At 39.7% G+C, this 21,310-nt stretch overlaps 1 protein-coding gene and 1 pseudogene across 9 annotated transcripts in view; one reads left to right on the top strand and one right to left on the bottom strand.

Moving 5' to 3' along the window:
* Positions 1–21,310, bottom strand: part of HERC2 (HECT and RLD domain containing E3 ubiquitin protein ligase 2) — a 235,206-nt gene that overhangs the window by 52,132 nt on the left and 161,764 nt on the right. For all 9 annotated transcript variants that reach the window (XM_086363170.1, XM_086363210.1, XM_086363152.1 and 6 more), the window contains 10 exons: positions 20,667–20,757; positions 20,196–20,373; positions 19,926–20,007; positions 19,676–19,847; positions 18,800–18,944; positions 17,616–17,841; positions 9,880–10,051; positions 8,261–8,450; positions 7,561–7,701; positions 1,278–1,469 (listed from right to left, as the gene is read on the bottom strand). In XM_086363170.1, the coding sequence (XP_086219296.1) occupies positions 1,278–1,469; positions 7,561–7,701; positions 8,261–8,450; positions 9,880–10,051; positions 17,616–17,841; positions 18,800–18,944; positions 19,676–19,847; positions 19,926–20,007; positions 20,196–20,373; positions 20,667–20,757 (1,589 nt within the window). The remainder of the gene's footprint in view (positions 1–1,277; positions 1,470–7,560; positions 7,702–8,260; positions 8,451–9,879; positions 10,052–17,615; positions 17,842–18,799; positions 18,945–19,675; positions 19,848–19,925; positions 20,008–20,195; positions 20,374–20,666; positions 20,758–21,310) is intronic.
* On the top strand, positions 13,571–13,922 carry LOC147378818 (NADH dehydrogenase [ubiquinone] 1 alpha subcomplex subunit 5 pseudogene; annotated as a pseudogene).

Below are 21,310 nucleotides of genomic sequence, written 5' to 3'. Positions count from 1 at the left end.
CTCAAAAAACTACGAAGCAGGAAACCTATAACCTTTCAGTTCTTCCTGAATATGATTAAGAAACAACAAGCCCCTAAAGTATCTACCAAATCATTTACTAGGATTTCAAGAACGCTCACCCATTCCTAAGCACACTATGGTTTTGGTGGTGGTATGGAAATCAAACCCAGGCGACACAACTGCACAGGGCATATGGCGTCACTCCTGACACAGCCCGCTCTGAAGAGGCGGAGGGGGGCTGCTGGTAAGCAACAGGTGTCCCCAAGGATGCCCAAGGGCTTCAGAACTGATGAGTTCTACTTCTAAGGTACACTGATATGATATTGACTTGATACCATACATTAGCCACATGCAGTTGTTCGAACTTACAGTGAAATACAATGAAAACATCAGTGCCTCAGGTGCACTAGCTACACTTCAAGAGCTCAAGAGCCATACGTGGCTAGGAGTCACCACACTGGATGGCTCAGGTACAGATCATCATCATGGCAGAAAATACTGCAGAACCCATGCTACCAAACAGTAAAACCTACTTTAAATAGTTAATAGTTAAAATACTCTGATATTAAAGCATAAAAACTAGCATAATGGAACCAAAAAAAGTCTATAAAGGACCCAAATAAGTACAGTTTACACTACAATAAGAGTGGTCTTCAAGTCACTGGGAAGAAGATGGATTTAGTCAATAAACTGTGTTGTTGCAACATGTTTGCCGTCTAGGAAAAAGTAAAGCTGAATCCCTACTTTATCCCCTATATCAAGATAAATTTCAGATGGTTCAAAAAGGTAAATATAATAACAAATGAAGCTCAGCTTGGTGCTCTGTGGTGACCTAGAGAGGTGGGATGAGGTGGTGGGAGGGAAGCTCAAGAGGGAGAGGACATATATATAAATATATATCCCTGATTCATGATGTTTGTGTAACAAAAATACAACATTGTAAAGCAATTATATTCCAATAAAAAAATAACGAAAACAAAAATGATTAAAAGAAACCTGAGAGGATTTCTTAAACAATGTCATGCTCGTACCGTATTTACAGCATAATACAAAATCCAGAAGCCATAAATGAGAAAATTTGGCAGATCTGACTTTGCAAAAACTAGAAATTTCTAAATTCTAAAATATTAAAACAATGTTATAAGGCAAACTGAGGAGCAACTCAGCACAGATGGCAGAGAAGGGACTCATTTTCACCAGAATTCCTTGCAGCACAAGACGGCTGCAGCGCCTCCAGCCCACGCCCCTGCAGCTCAGCCCACGCCCCTGCAGCTCACCTGTGGGTAGGCGGTGCCCATGCCGGACAGCACCGCTGAAAGCACGTCCCGGCCCTTGTCCCCTGCCCGGCCACACACAGACAGCTTGAGCAGGTCCACCAAGACACGCGTGTCGTCCACAACCAACAAACTAGTGAATTCATCCAAGGACTGAAGTTCTGGGCCTGACACTTTATTCTGGCTTTCAACATCCTAAAAAAGTTCAACAATTAAAATGAGGAATCATATATTAAGAGACAAACAGTCAAGAACTCAAAGGATACATGATTACTAATGACGAATAAGGAACCTTCTAAGCTATTTACAACCATGAAATACTAGAATAAGAAATAAGAAGCCCCTAAATCTACACCACCTTGTACTATGCTTTCAAAATCAATCAACTATTTTACAAATTACCAACAGTAGCTGTCAAAAGGAATGCCTAAACTATAAAGAAACGACAATATATACTGTGACCAACTTCATATCTGAGGTCGTGTTTCAAGGGGAGACTTCAAATGAAATCTCACCATGTAAAATCTACCAACACAGGGTATGTTTCGGAGTCTTCTATCAACTGCATCTGTACACTATACTTTTACATCTTTTGCCTAGATCCTCTTCATAATTCTTTCTCAGAATATTACGTAACAGACTTTTTGACATATAAACATTGCTCATAATCTCTTGTTCCTTAGGTACTGTTAAGAAGAAAATAAACAGTCTTCTCAGTACTCCCCTTTTACTTCTCATTCACAGAATGTCAGTTAAAACAAACCACACCTGTGATTATTTACCTCTTTCCACATCAGCAGAAAAAGGAATTGCTTGTTTGCCTGTGACAGCATCACTGACCCGTCACAATCCCACGTCATGAGGGTTTCCTGCCCAGGACAATCACCCCACAACCTGCTGCCACCACAGAGGAGCCTCTTGAAGGCTGGCAGTGGGGTCTGGCTTACATAAAGTAACAGAGAGATCCAACAGCTGCTAAGCTTAGAGGGAGTGGGTATCAGAGACCCGAGCCCTTTCTGTTTCTTAGGCAGAGGCCAGCTCTCCAGGGAAAGAACAAGATGCCACAAGTGTCTCTTCTCTTCTCTCTTGCTTTCTGGATCTCAGCGAAATCACTGTCAGTGGTTTTCAGAAACAGAAATAAGCCAGGGAAAGCACAAGCCCCACTTAGGAATCTTTAGGGGAATGTGATCCGAACAATTGTTTGGGAATTGTGCAGATTCCATCAATGCTCAAGTTGGCCCTGGAAACCATAGCTCTGAGGCAGGAGCATGGTTTCTCCCTTAAAAGAAACAGACCTTACTCCCACCTTCAAGTGAAGACACAGGGAATCAGCAAGTGAAGTGCATCAGAAACGAAGACACTCCAGAATCTCATTCACTGAAGGCCAGCAAAAACATTCAGTAGAATATATTAATCATATATAACATCTTTGGTCTTATTTGAAACAATACCAAACATTTTTTTGGTGGGGTTGTTTAAAAAAAAAAATAGAGAACAAATCCAAAGGAACTGCTGAAAATATAATCACTAGTACTAGCTACATAACCTTGCTGTTGTTTAGTCACTAGGTCATGTCTGACTCTTTTGTGACCCCATGGACTGTATAGCCTGACAGGCTCCTCTGTCCATGGGATTTCCCAGGCAAGAATAGTGGAGTGGGTTGCCATGTAGTCTTTCAGGGAATCTTCCCAACCCAGGGATCAAATCCTCATCTCTTGTGTCTTCTGCATTAGCAGGCGGATTCCGTGCCCAAAACTAACATGAAAATTACTTTCCTGTTATTAATGACTCAAACAAAATTGAAATGATAGTAATTTCAGGCTATAATCTGTATAATGCCTATGCCTCATAAATAAATTTGTAAGAAAGAAATTATATCATCTTTCTTCTACCTAAAAGAAAAAATTTTGAATAATTCAGATTAATTTCTGCATTAAAACCTCACCTTAGGAGATTGCCAAATATCACAAGTTGAGTCCAGACATCTAATTTACAAATATCAACTTTCTTATTACTACAGGTTATGAATATTTTCCATAGCATTTATTTTTGACACTAGTGACAGCATAATAAATCAAGAGTTCCAAATGTAATTGAAAATATATGCTTGGAATATGCTGGAGACCATGTGAGCAGGATGAGATGGCCTGGGATAAGGAGCACCTGAGTAGGCTTGGGAGGTCGTCCACAATGGGAGGGTTAGGCAGGGGAGGCCGCAATGTGACACAGCCAAGCCAAGTGGAAAGTGTTCCTGCTTTGGGCCAGCTGGCATTGGGGACAGGAGTGGGTCAAGCAGGATGAAAGGTCATCCCTGCACAGGCAGACTGGTTTTGAGTGCCAGAAGCTATGCAGGGGAAGGAGGATATCCATATGCGTGAGGAGAGACAGCCAAATGAGAAGGCAGCTAACTGAGGGGAAGTTATTAAACTGTCAATAGCAGGAGCCAGATTCCTCACTGAGAGAAGAGCATGATCAATACAGAAAAGGAAGGAACTAGAATGAACCCTGTGCAGTTATTAGTACTGACTGTCCTGCTGTGAATCAGTGGTTTTCAATATATGTAGGTATATACCAAAGTAAATATTAAATGCGTAACTTATTGAAAGCATATACACACACGTATTTTCTAGCTCTGCCCAGTAAGAAAGGAGATGAACTGCACTTCCCGCCATAAAAAACCAAAGATATTTCAGATCTTGGCTTTGAAATACCATTCTCCAAGAAAAAGAACCATGATTTTTTGGAGAAATAGGATTTCTGTGGTGCAGCACAAAACATCTTGATGAACCTAGAATTCTGTGTTGTGCAGGAAACAACAAAATAAAAGAATAATGAGAGTATGTTCAAAGAGAGAAAATTGTACCAAATATTTAAAGAATTGACACCAATCTTTCACAAACTCTCCCAACAAACAGAAGAGGAACACTGCCTAACTCATCTAGGAGGCCAGTATTATGCTTTAATGCAAATCAGGAGAAGATATAGGTGCAAAAGTCCTTCACAAAATAGCAAAGCAATCCAACAGGCAAGTTAGGCCCTGGAATACAAAAAAGGGTAACAGAGTTTTGCCAAGAGAATGTACTGGTCATTGCAAATACCCTCTTCCAACAACACCAGAGCTGACTCTACACATGGACATCACCCAGATAATCAATACCAAAATCAGACGGACATCACCATTTGGCTACATTCCTTGCAGCCAAAGACAGAGAAGCGCTCTACAGTCAGCAAAAACAAGATGGGGAGCTGACTGTGGCTCAGATCATGAACTCCTTATTGCAAAATTCAGACTTAAACTGAAGAAAGTAGAAAAAACCACTAGATCATTCAGATAAGATCTAAATCAAATCCCTTATGATTAAACAGTGGAAGTGACAAATAGATTCAAGGGATTAGATCTGACAGACGGACTGCCTGAACTATGGAAGGAGGTTTGTAACACTGTACAGGAAGCCATGATCAAAACCATCCCCAAGAAAAAGAAATGTAAAAAGGCAAAACAGTGTCTGAGGAAGCTTTACAAATAGCTGATAAAAGAAGAGAAATGAAAGGCAAAGGAGGAAAAAATATATATATATACCCATCTGAATGCAGAGTTCCAAAGAATAGCAAAGAGAGATAAGAAAGCCTTCCTCAGTGATCAATGCAAAGAAATGGAAGAAAACAATAGAATGGGGGAATGACTAGAGATCTCTTGAAGAAAATCAGAGATACCAAGGGAACATTTCAGGCAAAGATGGGCTCAATAAAGAAAAATAACACTATGGATCTAACAGAAGCAGAAGCTATTAAGATGAGGTGGCAAGAATACACAGAAGAACTATACAAAAAGATCTTAATGACCCAAATAACCATGATGGTGTGATCACTGACCTAGAGCCAGACATCTTTGAGTGAGAACCCAAGTGGACCTTAGGAAGCATCATTATGAACAAAGCTAGTGGAGGTGATGGACTTCCAGTTGAGCTAGTTAAAATCCTAAAAGATGATGCTGTTAAAGTGCCGCACTCAGTATGCCAACAAATTTGGAAAACTCAGCAGTGGCCAAGACTAGAAAAAGGTCAGTTTTCAGTTTTCATGCCAATCCCAAAGAAAGGCAATGCCAAATAATGTTCAAACTACTGCACAACTGCACTCATCTCACATGCTAGCAAAGTAATACACAATATTCTCTAAGCTAGGCTTCAACAGTACATGAACTGAGAACTTCAAGATGTACAGGCTGGATTTAGAAAAGGCAGAGGAAGCAGGGATCAAATTGCCACATCTGCTAGATCTTAGAATTGAAGAAAATCATCTACTTCTGCTTCACTGACTATGCTAAAACCTTTGATGTGTGGATCACAAGAAACTGGAAAATTCTTAAGGAGATGGGAATACCAGACCACCTCACCTGCCTCCTGAGAAATCTGTATGCAGGTCATGAAGCAACAGTTAGAACTGGACATGGAACAACGGACTGGTTCCAAATTGGGAAGGGAGTATGTCAAGGCTGTATATTGTCACCCTGCTTATTTAACTTAAATGCAGAGTACATGATGCAAAATGTTGGACTGGATGAAGCACAAGCTGGAATCAAGATTGCCGGAAGAAATATCAAAAACCTCAGATATGCAGATGACACCATCTTTATGGCAGAAAGCAAAGAAGAACTAAGAGCCTCTTGATGAAAGTGAAAGAGAAGAGTGAAAAGGCTGACTTAAAATTCAACATTCAAAAAATGAAGATCATGGCATCGGTCCCATCACTTCATGGCAAATAGATGGGAAACAATGGAAACTGTGAGAGACTATTTTTGGGGGCCCTGTATCACCGCAGATAGTGACTGCAATCATGAAATTAAAAAACGCTTGCTCCTTGGAAAAAAGTCATGACCAACCTAGATAGCATATTAAAAAACAGAGACATTACTTTGCCAACAAAGGTCCACCTAGTCAAAGCTATGGTTTTTCCAGTAGTCATGTATAGATGTGAGAGTTGACCATAAAGAAAGCTGAGCACCGAAGAATTGATGCTTTTGAACTGTGGTGTTGGAGAAGACTCTCTGCGAGTCCTTTGGACTGCAAAGAGATTCAATCCTAAAAGAAACCAGTCCTGAATATTCACTGGAAGGACTGATAGTGAAGCTGAAGCTCCAATACTCTGACCACCTGATGTGAAGAACTGACTCACTGGAAAAGATCCTGATGGTGGAAAGACTGAAGGCAGGAGAAGGAGACGACAGAGGATAAGATAGTTGGATGGTATCACCACTCAATGGACATGAGTTTGAGCAAGCTCCAGGTATTGGTGATGGCCAGGGAAGCCTGGAGTCATGCAGTTCATGGGGTTGCAAAGAGTCAGACAGGCCTGAGCGACTGAGCTAAACTGACTGTGCTATAAAGTAAAGTGCTCAAAGAAATATGGGGGCACATCAGAAAGACAAACCAGATGGAAAGGCCTACCAAAGGCCAAGTCTGGGACAATTTGGGTGTCAAATGATGATAGTAATATAAGTCATTATTTGAGTAAAATAGAATTCCATGAATATATACCCACAGAAAGATGAGATGAAGAGGGAAAGTTCTTCCCTACTGAAGAGTAGCAACAATGGTATTCCAAAAGGAATGATGAAATCTGAAAAATCACCATTTGACAATTATCACAGTAGTAATGGACCCAGATGGAATTATCAAGAGATACTAAAAACTGGCAGATGAAAACATAATGAGGGATAAGCTAGTAACATAGTCCCAAAGTAAATTATCTCCCCAGGAATACCTATAAACATGCTTTTTTTTTTAAATTTATTAACTTCCAATAGCGAAATCTTGTAGACAAACTTAACAAATAAGAATTAATATCACCTGTGATGCAGCAAATCAACAATGCACACACCTCAAAAGAATGCACTGAAAAGAACTCTGCATCATTCTTGTGGCATTTCTTATAAAAAGAGGAACTTAAGGATGGTTCCATATTGAATACAAAAAGAGGTAACCCTCACACCTGGGCAGGATCTAGACCCGTAATGAGCAAAATCTGAGTCGGTCTCTGGAGCAGAAAATAGTCCCTGATCAGTGGCAATGTCCTGATACTTAGGAAGCACACTCTGAAGCTTTAAGGAAGGCTGGGATTATGCCATGCAGCTCTCCCACCAACAGTTTAGAAACACTCACAATTGGAGAATCCAGGTAGACAGTACAAAGGAGTATGCCATGCTCTATGTCTAGGAAATATTTCTGCAACTTGAGTGTACATTTAAGATTATTTCAAAATAAACCATTAAAGAAGAAAACCCCCTGACCTCTTTGGTTTTGGTCATGGTTTCTGCAATGATGCTGGCAGCTCCTGGGTCATCTGTTACTGGGATAAACGGCCGAGAAGAAGCTGAGCAAGCTGATGGGGTCACTGCAGAAGGGGTCACAGCATCCTCAGAAGAGATAATCTAGTTTGAAAATGAAGAAGAAAAACGAGAAACTTGGCAACATGGCACACTTCCCTTCTAACTCCAAAAGGCTTACTTACCCCTTAGGTCATCTGGAATATGCAAGATTTTACAGAGATAACAAGACATTTATATTACCAGCTACCACCTCCAGTGCAATCTGGGACAGCCCTGCAAAGTTAAGCATATTCATGTTCCCAGGAAAACCTATTAATATTCACAAGCAATCACATGAAAACAACTAAAATGAGCTCACATCTCTCCAAGCTGGGCTTTTCCCCAAAATAAATACAAAAACCTTTAGTTTTCACAGTGTTCAAGTTTCAGCATTATAGATGAACAACTGCGTGGTGTACTTAGCAACTTTTTAAAAGAATATTCTCATCTATACACTACAAGACTCCTTTTAAACAGAATACTAATTCAAGCCAAAAATCATAGTAGTAGACACAAAAACATTCTGAATTAAATTAAAGAATGACTTGTACTTTATAAGACACAAATGAGCTACCTTTCACTTCCTAATCAAACACTGCTTTACTGCTTTACCATTTTTTACCTCTCCTCTCTTTTCTTGCCATGGATTTGGACTCAATCTGTCTTCAATATCAACAGCCAGCACACACTCCTCTCCATTCATGGGACTGGCCATGGCAGATACGTCAGAAGCAGGTGCAGAGGAGGAGAAGGAAGGACACTCCACCGGGGCAACCATGCCAGCCGGCATCAGGGCCCCAACCACGGTGTCTCTGTCAGGAGAGAAAGCCAGGCCTGTGGTGAACTGAATCTACCTCTGCAGGATGGCAGAGTCAGGGGGCAGGGCAACTGTTTACTGAAGGATTCCCTCATTATTACAGAATAACTATAAAAAGAGAGTTTTAGAAAAATATTGAATGTTATTACTATGTATCTATTGCCTAAAATATTTACTCCTAATCTTATTTACTGAACGACCACAGTGATAACAGGTGAAAAACTGCCAACATAAAAATCAGACCAGAATAAGCCTCTGGATTTCTCTGAGAAATCTTGGTTGTTAAGAGTCTAAGGATAATTTGGGTTTTTTTGTTGTTAGGTCACTAAGTCATATCCAACTCTTTGCGACCCCATGGCCAGCAGGCACACCAGGCTTCCCTGTCTCTCACTATCTCCTGGAGTTTGCCCAAGGTCACATCCATTGAATCAGTGATACCATCCAACCATCTCATCCTCTGTTGCACTCTTCTCCTTCTGCCTTCAAGCTTTCCTAGCACCAGAGTCTTTTCCAGTGAGCTGGAATTCACATTAGACGGCCAAAGTATTAAAGCTTCAGCATTAGTCCTTCCAATGATTATTCAGAATGTATTTCCTTTAAGATTAACGGGTTTGATCTCCTTGCTCTCCAAGGGGTTCTCAAGTCTTCTCAAGCACCACAGTTCAAAAGCATTAATTCTTCAGTGCTCTGCCTTCTTTACGGTCCAGCTCTCACATCTGTACATGACTACTGGAAAGACTCTGACTATAGCCTTGACTATATGGACCTTTGTTGGCAAAGTGATGTCTCTGTTTTTTAATATACTGTCTAGGTTTGCCATAGCTTTCCTGCCAAGAAGCAATCATCTTCTAACTTCATGGCTGCAGTCACCATCCACAGTGATTTTGTGTTTATTGCAAGCCAGATACCAAAGGTGCCTCACACAAGGCAGTGAAGATTAAATATCCTCTCAACGACTAAGTTAGCCTTTAGTCTAAATTAATGTCCCTAAGTATTTATTTCTATTCATCATGTACATAACCACAATACAATGATTGATGGGCCATTTATGTAGTCTGCATGAAAATAGCAGCAAAATGGAGGAAAAGACAACACTATCAAATCTCTGCCTTAACAAGAGTGAAGGAGATGACAACTATCTTAAACATTACTGTATATAAGCATCAACTAATTCTTCCTCCCAAAACAGGTATAAAGCTTATTGGCCATAAAGAATAATGAAAATGTTCTTCAACTTGATTTTCTAATTCATATTTCAACCTCCATTAAAGAAAAGCATAAAGATACCATCATTCACTATCAAAGGGTGTATGACCTAAAACTCACAGTATTTAAAAACAGTAACAAACATTCTCCGTCAAAAAAGGACAAAAACCTAAAGTTTACATAATTGTGGGATTTCAAAAGCTAGCAAACAAGCTTACCTGGCATACATGATTTGCAATGCTGTAAGTATATGAGATAAGGCCTGTTGTTTGGCCAGATTTCCATCTAATGATAGGAGAATCTTGGCAAGAGAAGGGCGATTTGGTTTAGAATTATTTGCACCATTGATTTTATTACTGGCAGGAGAAGAGTCAGCATCAGAAGGCACACCTGGAAAAGTAAAATAAAACTGGCTTCAATTTTTAAGATCAGAGTTTGCTCTATTTCTATAATTTGACCTTTCCATTTCATTTCAAAGCACACTGCAATCTGCATTTTGCTATTTCACAGATTAAATATTAGTTTCACCAATAATCTCACATAGTTTAAAAACAAACATCTATAGCGAAGGTTTGCTATAACTACAAAAAAATGTAAATGCTTTTGCAAAATGTACTTACAACAATTTACGCTATACATATATAAGCCATGACAATACTATGATAACTATCTATATTTACTTATTGATGAAATGTAAAGCAAAAACAAAAAAAATCCACAACAATGGTGAGAAGATAGTATATTCACCATATACAGTATTAGCAAGTTCCAGCCCACTGCCCTGAGAGTTCCCAGGCCTGATTACAGGGAGAGAACCAGATGGAGCCCAGTGGTCTCTGTGAGAAGAGGAGGTTGAGCTCAGCACCAGGGAATCCAATGTGGGCAAAGTTCACAGGACAGGATAAGAGGGAAAAGTTGCACAGAGAGTGCCCTGGAGATATGCAGGCATTCTCACTCATCCAGATAAGACGCCTTCATAAATGGGCATGACTCAGAGACAAAGAAAGAACTTGTATGAAAGGACTAGGAGAACACAGAGGTCCCAGCTACTGCCTGTTCCCATCAGCTAGAGGGAAGACCTCATCATTCACAAGGCACTGGGTGAAATACTCAGTGGTAGGGAATTATTAGTCCCACAATAGTATCAGCTCTGAATCCATTTAACAAATCCAAAACAAAGGTCCAAAGGGATCAAACTGTTTTGAGAGTAATTTAACTGTACGTAAGCTCAAGAAGATTCACTAGACGCATAAAAATCTCCAGCAACATTCACAATGTATGGCATCAAACTAAAAGTTACCATGTTGGAAGAAAGGCAGGAAAATACCACTCAACTCAAGAAGAAAAATCGATCTAAACAATCCAGAACTGACACAGATATTACCATCAGCAGACAACTTAAGTTGAAATACTTATATCTGTATTCCATATGTTCAAAAGAAAATCAGAGACATAAAAGATAAAAAAAATATGCAAATCAAATTTCTCGAAAAGTAGCTAAGATGTCTGATTACCTTCTTATATCTGTATTACATATGTTCAAAAGAGAATCAGAGACGTAAAAAAAAAAAATAAATCAAATTTCTAGAAAAGTAGCTAAGATGTCTGAGATTTAAATAGTAACATTAACAGCATATGAAAATGAAGCAAAGACGAGTGCATGTGAAGATACAGCAACAGAAACTATTCATGTGAAACAGAAAGAACAGTTTAAAAATGAACAATGTCATTTATCTGTGGAACAACTTGAGGAGTCCTAATACACATGGAACTAGACTTCCCAAAGGTACAGCGAAAAAAATTTTTTTGAAGAACAGTGACCGACAATTTTACAAAATGGATGAAAACTTAAAACTCAAGAGATCTAAGAGGCACCATGAACCACAAGTGCTTGAACCATGAAAATAAAAACCAGGGAAATAAAAAGAAAATCCTAAAAGCAGTCTTAGATAAAAGACATGCTATGTACAGAAGAACAAAGATAAGAATGACAGCAAATTCTCAATGAAAACAATGTCAACCAAAAATTATATAGTCAGCTAAAATATGGTGCAAACATGAAGCAAAATAATGCCTAGTTTAGCCATAAGAAGCTGAAAGGAAGAATCGCACATCTGAGCTGACAAGACATAAAAAAGGAATTTCTTCAAGCAGAAGAAAAGTGATTCAGATGGAAAAAGGATCTCCACAAAGAAATGAAGAACACTGGAAAGAGTAACTGTGTGAGTAAATACAGAGATACTCTTTTAACTCATTTAAATAGATAACCTGATGTTTAAAAAAACTGATTTAAACAACTGTAACATTTACAACATACAGAGAAAGGCATAACAAAGTAGCACTGAGGCCGGGAGGGCAGAAGCAGAGATGTATCACCGCGAGAGGCACACACTGCACATGAAACAGTGTGACCCCACCTGCAGGTGGCACTGGTGCAGTCGCTCAGTTGAGTCCAGCTCTTGCGACCCCACGGACTGTAGCCTGCCAGGCTCCTCTGTCCATGGAATTCTCCAGCCAAGAATACTGGAGTGGGTTGCCATTTCCTTCTCCAGGGGATCTTTCCCACCCAGGAATCGAACCTGAGTCTCCTGCATTGCAGTCGATTCTTTACCTACTGAGCTACAAGGGAATCAGCTAAAGGCAGACTATGATACATTAAAGGTGCATAATTCCTAAAACAACCACTAAAGTAACACAAAAAGTTAAAGCTCAAAGAAAACAAAGAAGAAAATACAACATCAAAAAGAACAATTAATTCAAAGAAAGGCAGAAAAAGAGCAGAAAAAAACAATAAACAGCTAGGACTAATATAATACAAAACAAACAGCAGGATACTGATTGAAAACAAATACATTCATAATCACATTAAATGTGAGTGAAGTAAACACCCCAATTAGAGAGTCCCAGAGAAAAAATTAAAAAGTAAAATCCAACTATATGTTGCCTACCAGGAACTTTTTTTTAGTAGGTTAACAGTAAAAAGAATGGAAAAAATATATCATAGTTTCTCTTGTACCTATATTCTTAACAGTCAAACTTTATTTCAAAGCAAGAATTTCAAAGCAAAGGATGAGAGGATAATCTGTCATTAATGATGTCAGTGTCAATTACTCAAGGAGAGTAAACAGACGTTTACACTAGAAAAGTGGGAAGACCCTAAGCCAAAGACCTAAGCTTCTTAGAAGAAAAGAATAGCCTCTCACTTCCTGAGTGGTGGCGGGGGCGGGGGTGGGGGGGGGGGGTGGAGGGGCTGCAGGAGGTGGCGGGCACGGAGCCTGAGCTGGTTCTGCTGAGGATTAGGTCTGCCTGCCCTTGCTTCCCATTTCCTGTGGAGGAAGTCCCAGCCACTAGGAAGACCTTCCCCAGTGAGCCCTGGGGAAGCAGCAGTGACCTGTCAGGGCTCCAGCCCAGAAGGCCAGGGGCCTTTTGTTATTTTATTTTTTTTTTAAAAAAAAAAAAGAAGAAAAGAATAAAGATTAAAGATCAGTGAAACAGAAAACAGAAAAACAACGAAGGAAAATCAAGGAAACCATTGGCTTATTCTTTGAAAAAACTTAATAAAACTGATAAAGCTATAGACAAACTGGAAAGAGAAGACACAATTACCAATATAAGCAATGAGTAACAACACCACTATAGAGTCTACAAATATTAAAAGAAAAATAAGCAAACACTGAGACAACTTTATGCCATTAAGTTAAACTTGCATCAAAGACACAAATCTTACCATTAAAGAAACAGCTAGCCCTAAATCTTAAAGGAATTAAATTTATGGTTTAAAAATACTACACAGAGAGGTGAAAGTTCTTAACTAGCTTTTTTTTTAAAGCAACTAGAACACAAAAAGGAACAAAAAGAATAATTCATATGTCAAAAATAAAGCTGAAAAACATATAAAACTGGGCTGTCATGGTGGGCTGGCCCCAGAAGACCACTGGCCTTGTGGGACTAGCTTATGTTTAAGAGTCCACATGAGAAGCTAAGAACATGGTATACAAAGATTCTTGGATGTTCTTGGACGAATCCCTAAAAATACACCATATAGAAGGTATATAGTATAGATTACAAATAAGAAGCTGGGTATAGTTAAAATGGAACCAGAGGTTATAAAATTAAAAGAGCAACTTCAGAGTGGTTAATAGAAGAGATGATTTTTTTAGGCTGAAAATGAATTAAGTCTGCAAGAAAAATGGTGGAGTGGAAAACATGGGAGTCCTCAGTGGAAGAGCCTCCTGCCAACCAATGGAAATGGATAATATAAACATTAAGTGACTAGTATCTTCATGAGAAACTATATAGTCAAAAATAGTTATATTAAAAATATTTTCATATTCATCTTATGATCAAGAAAACTGATACAGAACATATTTAGGACACTTGATAAAATGGATGATTATGGTACCAGGGGCTTGTGAATCAATTTTTGATTTATAGAGTAGCTATCCAAATTACTGAAGAAGCTGAAGTTGAACGGTTCTATGAAGACCTATAAGACCTTTGAGAACTAACATCCAAAAAAGATGTCCTTTTCATTATAGGGACTGGAATGCAAAGGTGGGAAGTCAAGAAACACCTGGAGTAACGGGCAGATTTGGCCTTGGAATACAGAATGAAGCAGGGCAAAAGCTAATAACAGTTTTGCCAAGAGAACGCACTTGGCATAGCAAACATTCTCTTCCAACAACACAAGAGAAGACTCTATACATGGACATCAGCAGATGGCCAACACCAAAATCAGATTGATTATATTCTTTGCAGCCAAAGATGGAGCTCTATATAGTCAGCAAAAAACAAGACCAGGAGCAGACTGTGGCTCAGATCACAAATTCCTTATTGTCAAATTCAGGCTTGAACTGAAGAAAGAAGGGAAAACCACTAACACATTCAGGTATGACATAAATCAAATCCCTTATGATTATATAGTGGAAGTAAGAAATAGATTTAAGGGACTAGATCCGATAGAGTGCCTGATGAACTATGGACAGCGGTTCGTGACACTGTACAGGAGACAGGGATCAAGACCATCCCCAAGAAAAAGAAATGCAAAAAAGAAAAATGGCTATCTGAGAAGGCCTTACAAATAGCTGTGAAAAGAAGAGAAGAAAAAAGCAAAGGAGAAAAGGAAAGAAATACCTATTTAAATGCAGACTTCCAAAGAATAGCAAAGAGAGAAAAGAAAGCCTTCCTCAGCGATCAATACAAAGAAATAGAGGAAAACAACAGAATGGGAAAGACTAGAGATCTCCTCAAGAAAACTAGAGATACCAAGGGAACATTTCATGCAAAGATGGGCTCAATAAAGGACAGATGGTATGGACCTGACAGAAGCAGAAGATATTGAAAAGAGGTCACAAGAATACACAGAAGAACTGTACAAAAAAGATCTTCACGACCTAGATAATCACAATGATGTGATCACTCACCTAGAGCCAGACATCTTGGAATGTGAGGTCAAGTGGGCCTTAGGAAGCATCACTACAAACAAAGCTAGTGGAGGTGATGGAATTCCAGTTGAGCTTTTTCAAATTCTGAAAGATGATGCTGTGAAAGTGCCGCAATCAATATGCCAGCAAATTTGGAAAACTCAGCAGTGGCCACAGGACTGGAAAAGGTCAGTTTTCATTCCAATCCCAAAGAAAGGCAACGCCAAAGAATGCTCAAACTACCACACAATTGCACTCATCTCACAGGCGAGTAAAGTAATGCTCAAAATTCTCCAAGCCAGGCTTCAGCAATACGTGAACCGTGAACTTCCAGATGTTCAAGCTGGTTTTAGAAAAGGCAGAAGAACCAGAGATCAAATTGCCAACATCCACTGGATCATCAAAAAAGCAAGAGAGTTCCAGAAAAACATCTATTTCTGCTTTACTGACTACGCCAAAGCCTCTGACTGTGTGGATCACAATAAACTGTGGAAAATTCTGAAAGAGATGGGAATAACAGACCAGCTGACCTGCCTCTTGAGAAATTTATATGCAGGTCAGGAAGCAACAGTTAGAACTGGACATGGAACAACACACTGGTTCCAAGTAGGAAAAGGAGTACGTCAAGGCTGTATATTGTCACCCTGCTTATTTAACTTCTATGCATAGTACATCATGAGAAACGCTGGGCTGGAAGAAGCACAAGCTGGAATCAAACTGGGAGAAATATCAATAACCTCAGATATGCAGATGACACCACCCTTATGGCAGAAAGTGAAGAGGAACTAAAAAGCCTCTTGATGAAGGTCAAAGAGGAGAGTGAAAAAGTTGGCTTAAAACTCCACATTCAGAAAACGAAGATTTGGCATCCGGTCCCATCACTTCATGGGAAACAGATGGGGAAACAGTGTCAGACTTATTTTTTGGGGCTCCAAAATCACGGCAGATGGTGATTGAAGCCATGAAATTAAAAGACGCTTACTCCTTGGAAGGAAAGTTATGACCAACCTAGACAGCATATTCAAAAGCAGAGACATTACTTTGCCAACAAAGGTCCATCTAGTCAAGGCTATGGTTTTTCCTGTGGTCATGTATGGATGTGAGAGTTGGACTGTGAAGAAGGCTGAGCGCTGAAGAATTGATGCTTTTTTTTTTTTTTTTTTTTAGAATTGATGCTTTTGACTGTGGTGTTGGAGAAGACTCTTGAGAGTCCCTTAGACTGCAAGGAGATCCAACCAGTCCATTCTGAAGGAGATCAGCCCTGGGATTTCTTTGGAAGGAATGATGCTGAAGCTGAAACTCCAGTACTTTGACCACCTCATGCGAAGTGTGGACTCATTGGAAAAGACTCTGATGCTGGGAGGGATTGGGGGCAGGAGGAGAAGGGGACGACAGAGGATGAGATGGCTGGATGGCATCACTGACTCGATGGACATGAGTCTGAGTGAACTCTGGGAGTTGGTGATGGACAGGGAGGCCTGGCGTGCTGCAATTCATGGGGTCGCAAAGAGTCGGACACGACTGAGCGAGTGAACTGAACTGAACTGAGCACTACACATCTACAGAATGGCTAAAATTAAAAACTGACTACATCAAATACAAACAAAAATATGGAGATGCTGGAGTTACAGAATAACCACTTTGCAAAACAGTTTGCAGTTCTTAAGAAAATAAACTTGTATCTACCATACCAGCCAATCATTCCTCTCCTAAGTACTTACCCTAGAGAAATGTAAGTGTATGTGTCCATATAAAGACTATACACAAATGTTCAGAGCAAGTATTTGTATAGTCAAAATTAAGAAGCAACACCAAAGTCCATCAACAGGCAAACTGATGTATCAACTGCAGTATACCCATAAATAAAATGCTAGCCAACAATTAAAAAAGAATGAAATACTGATACATGCAACATGGATGAATCTCAAAATAATTATGGTGCGTGAAAAAAGTTAGATTAGAAAAAAAGCACATACTATATGATTCCATTAATATAAAACTCTAAAATGGCAAACTGATCTACAGTGACAGACATGAAGTCAGTGGTTGTGGAAAGCTGGGAGGGGTCTACTCAAGGGTAGTATACACATTTGTTCATTATGTCGACTGTGATGATACTCTCACAGGTGCACACATATCAAAGCTGATAAAAATTAGTCTACACAGGTTGGATTGTTTTAATATGTAGATTGTATTATTCATATATGTATTCATTTCTGAATACATATATGAATTCAGCTCTGAATAGAGCTGATGAAAACACCAAATGCCTAAACTTTAAAGTCCCTCTGTCTGCACATGTGCACAGCATTGCCAGAGCTGTCCTGATCTCAAGAACCAGCACTGTACTTCTTCTAGTTTTCATTCCAGCATAAATCATAGCACAGAGCACCATGACGACTCTGGGGCTATGGTTCAGAACATAGGTAACTCGGTGCTACAAACTCTAACCTAGTAGCAGTATTAAACATTCCATCTATGACATTCTATCTATGCAGAAGGATCTCGTATAAAACACATATCTCGGTTACCTAAATAGGAAGCACCTAAAGGGTCTCTTGCAGTCTGGAAGAGGACAGGCTCGTGAACAGAGGGTGTTGCCACATCAACAGTTGTCCACGCCACACTGTGAGAAGACCCGCAAGCTACTCGTGTGATCTTCTGGCCTTCTAAGCCTTGCACAAGTGTGGGCTTCCTATTAACTGTGGTTGTGCCATTGCCCTGTTGGCCATGGTCATTGTCACCCCAAGCGTATACCTGTTAAGGGGATAAAAATAATTTTTCAACATTTCAGAACTTTCTTTAAGTTTACTTCAAAATTCTTGCTGAGTGCTTCCCGGATAGCTCCCGCTGGTAAAGAATCTGCTTACAATGCAGGAGACCCTAGTTCAATTACTGGGTCAGGAAGGGACCTGCTGGAGAAGGGATAAGCTACCCACTCCAGTATTCTTGGGCTTCCCTTGTGACTCAGCTGGTAAAGAAATCTGTCTGCAATGCAGGAGACCTGGGTTCGATCGCCTGGGTTGGGAAGATCCCCTGGAGAAGGGAAAGGCTACCCGCTCCAGTATTCTGGCCTGGAGAATTCCATGGACTGTATAGTCCATGGGGTCACAAAGAGTCGGACATGACTGAGAAACTTTCACTTTCATTTCCTTAATATCAACCCAATAAACTCATCTATATACTGTTCTTAGAAGCAGGAAGTTCTCCTCTTTAACTAAATATTGTAACATTTTTTCCTTAATTTTGAAAAGAGAAAATGATCCAAAAAATATGTTTACTTTTCAAGGAATTTTATGCTTTACAGAATTAGGAAGTATAATTCATTTTTATTTCATTCTGATTGAAGTACAATATGCTGATTTATTGTCATACATTTCAAATTGTCATAATTTCAAATTATATTATCTCTGAGCCTGTCACAGGATAGCCTCTTATTGGAGGAACAAACAACTCTTATCAAGGATAACTTTAGTTCAGAAATGAAATACATACATTTCCCTATCAGACATTACAGTGGGAAAGCTCACTACTTTATAACGTGCATTACTCAGCAGTCTTTCCTGGATGCCCTCACTCATGCTGACAGTTAGGCAAATGTACACAGGAACACAGTGGACACAGCCCACCCTTCTGGTTTTTCAAGTACCAAGACTCACTTTATTTTGTCACAAGTTATACTATCAACATAAGATCTTGTCCCGAGCTCCCTTACCTGTCCTGCATCAGTGACCGCCAAGCAGTGCAGGGCCCCAACGGCCACATGCACAATCTTCTTCCCTCTCAGCCCTTCCACTACCTGTGGTTTCCGCACATGCACATCCGAGCCATGGCCCAGTCTGAAATAGTCCCCCTTCCCCCTGTAAGGAATCAACAGTGAGTATTTTAATACATGATTATGGTCTGGCAATACCCCACAGCAAAATATTCACTGCCACAGCACAAGAGTCAGCTCAATGACAACAGACACAATGCCCAAGGTCTTAGAAATTATAAAATAGTATACCATTAATTCAAAATAATACATTAATTCTGCTAGCAAGATCCTTAATGTGTTTAACGGTACTTAAATTACTGATGTAGATTTCATAGAGACTGAAAACATGACACGCAACCTCAAATGGCTCTTTAAAGATCTCTGTAGTGATTCTTCCCCAAGCTGCCTCTGAGTCATGACACTAAGACCAAGGCCATCACACTGTCTGCCCATGGTCAGCTGAATATTCCACCTCTCTCTGATTTAATAATCTTTCACTGGAAACACACATGAACTTTTTCAGGGATCAAAGAAATCAGAAATCTGTCTTCCACACGTGTGATCACTAGGCTCCTTGCATGGCAAAAAAAGCAGAAAAAAGCCTCTACACATACTTTATCTAAATAAGAAAGACAAGCTAGGCTAAAATTTCTCCAGTGTTCTTTTCTAAACAACCCAGTTATAATTGGATATTTCTTCTTATAATATTGTCACTAATCCCAACTCAGAATAAATAAAAGGACAAAGATGCCTGGATGAGCAAGAAAATAAAGGCGAACCCCTCCCTGGAAGGCCCTGAACAGACACACTGGTGGGTGACAGGCATTTACGTACCATGTCCAAACTACACCCGACTTAGTGAGGGCCAGGGAGAACTGTGCTCCACATTCGATCTGGCACACCCCTTGTCCATTAAGTCTCTCGATGTTCTGGGGGATGTTACAGCCTTCACTTCCTCCCCGGCCCAATTTTCCAAAGTCACCATCACCCCAGGAAAATACCAAACCTAGGTTTAAAAATATAGACATCAGGCCAGCATCTCACAACATTCCTCCCCTGAAACGTGGAGTCAGACAGGACTTACCTTCATCAGTCAGAGCCAGGGTCTGTGCATCTCTACTTCCACATGCCACTTGGATTACTCTGTGACCAAGAAGGACTTTCACCTACTCAATTACAAATTTAAAAACAGAAATCAAGCACAGGCACCAAGAAAGCAAGGGAAATTTTTCCCCACAAAATGAAAGCCAATACTGCACATATCTTTATTAACTGTCCTAGACTCGGAGCTTATCTTCTCTGGAAATCAGTAGATGGGGAGCTTTCTGTAAGCAACAAAAATAGGTATAATCACCATTTTGGGCTTCAGTTGTGTTGTGTTATCCCCATGTCCCAAGCGGCCGTACTCTCCGAGACCCCAGGTGTACAGTTCACCACTGGACGTGAGGGCTGCACTGTGTGAGCTCCCACAGGCAATATCCCGGATTCGCTTGGTTTTCAGGGCCTCTATCAGCCGTGGCTTGTCACAGTTCCTAAAGCAAGATTAAATAATATTACCTATCATCAATCTAGCCTCTTTAAAGAAGGGGGAAAAAAGGACATCTACACTGATCCACATTTAATCAAAACAGTATCTTTAGATTCACTGAACTATCAAACCTTAGAGCATGTGAGGCAAATCACATTCAGAGATATTTTTTAAATGTATTTTTAAGTTTCTTTTGTATAAATAACCCATCCTATTCAATTTTTTACAAAAATTATCCAAAAGCATTCATTATTATTAACAGTTTCTTATTAGCAAAAATGAAGAAAATATTCTTACATTCTACTAAAGTGTCCAAGTTTGCCATCATCACCTTCACCCCAGGAAAACACTTTGCCATCGACAGTTAAAGCGGTAGCGTGCCGTCCACCTGCAATAGTCACATAGGTAGAGGCTGCCAAAGTTGGGTTAAAAGAAGTTAACAGCATAACTACCTTTTTTGCTTGGCACACAGTATGTGTGAGTATCTGTCAAATGAGTAAATGGGATCAACATTTAAGGATGACAATTATATAAAATAAATGAACATTTCTACAAAGTTCAAGTCCTATAAAGGATTTTACTGGCAAAGAACCAGCAAAATAATGCTATTTTTAGCATTATTAACTTTAATGGGGTTGCTATATTAAATATATAAAAGATCAAAATTCAGATGGAAAAAGTAAAACTAAGTTCATTTGCAATTAGACAAATTAGCAAGTGTAATGGTATTCAGGCTTTTGTGAAATGCATCTCAACAATGAAATTACTAAAGCAAAAGTACCATCGACTGCAATAAAGGCATTATGCTCACTCTTCCCAAAACAATCAGCTCACACTCTTTCCTCACCACGGCCCACTCTTTCACTCCATCTATCCCAGCTCAGAACTGAAGAGTGTTTCCTCTTTGTCACCAGCTTCTAGGATCCAAGACCCACTTACCA

Source organism: Bos grunniens, chromosome 2 (assembly GCF_055505025.1).
Source record: "Bos grunniens cultivar Pamir isolate PY7600 chromosome 2, Bosgru_T2T1.0, whole genome shotgun sequence".
NCBI lineage: Eukaryota > Metazoa > Chordata > Mammalia > Artiodactyla > Bovidae > Bos > Bos grunniens.
This window is presented reverse-complemented; position numbering and strand designations above follow the sequence as displayed.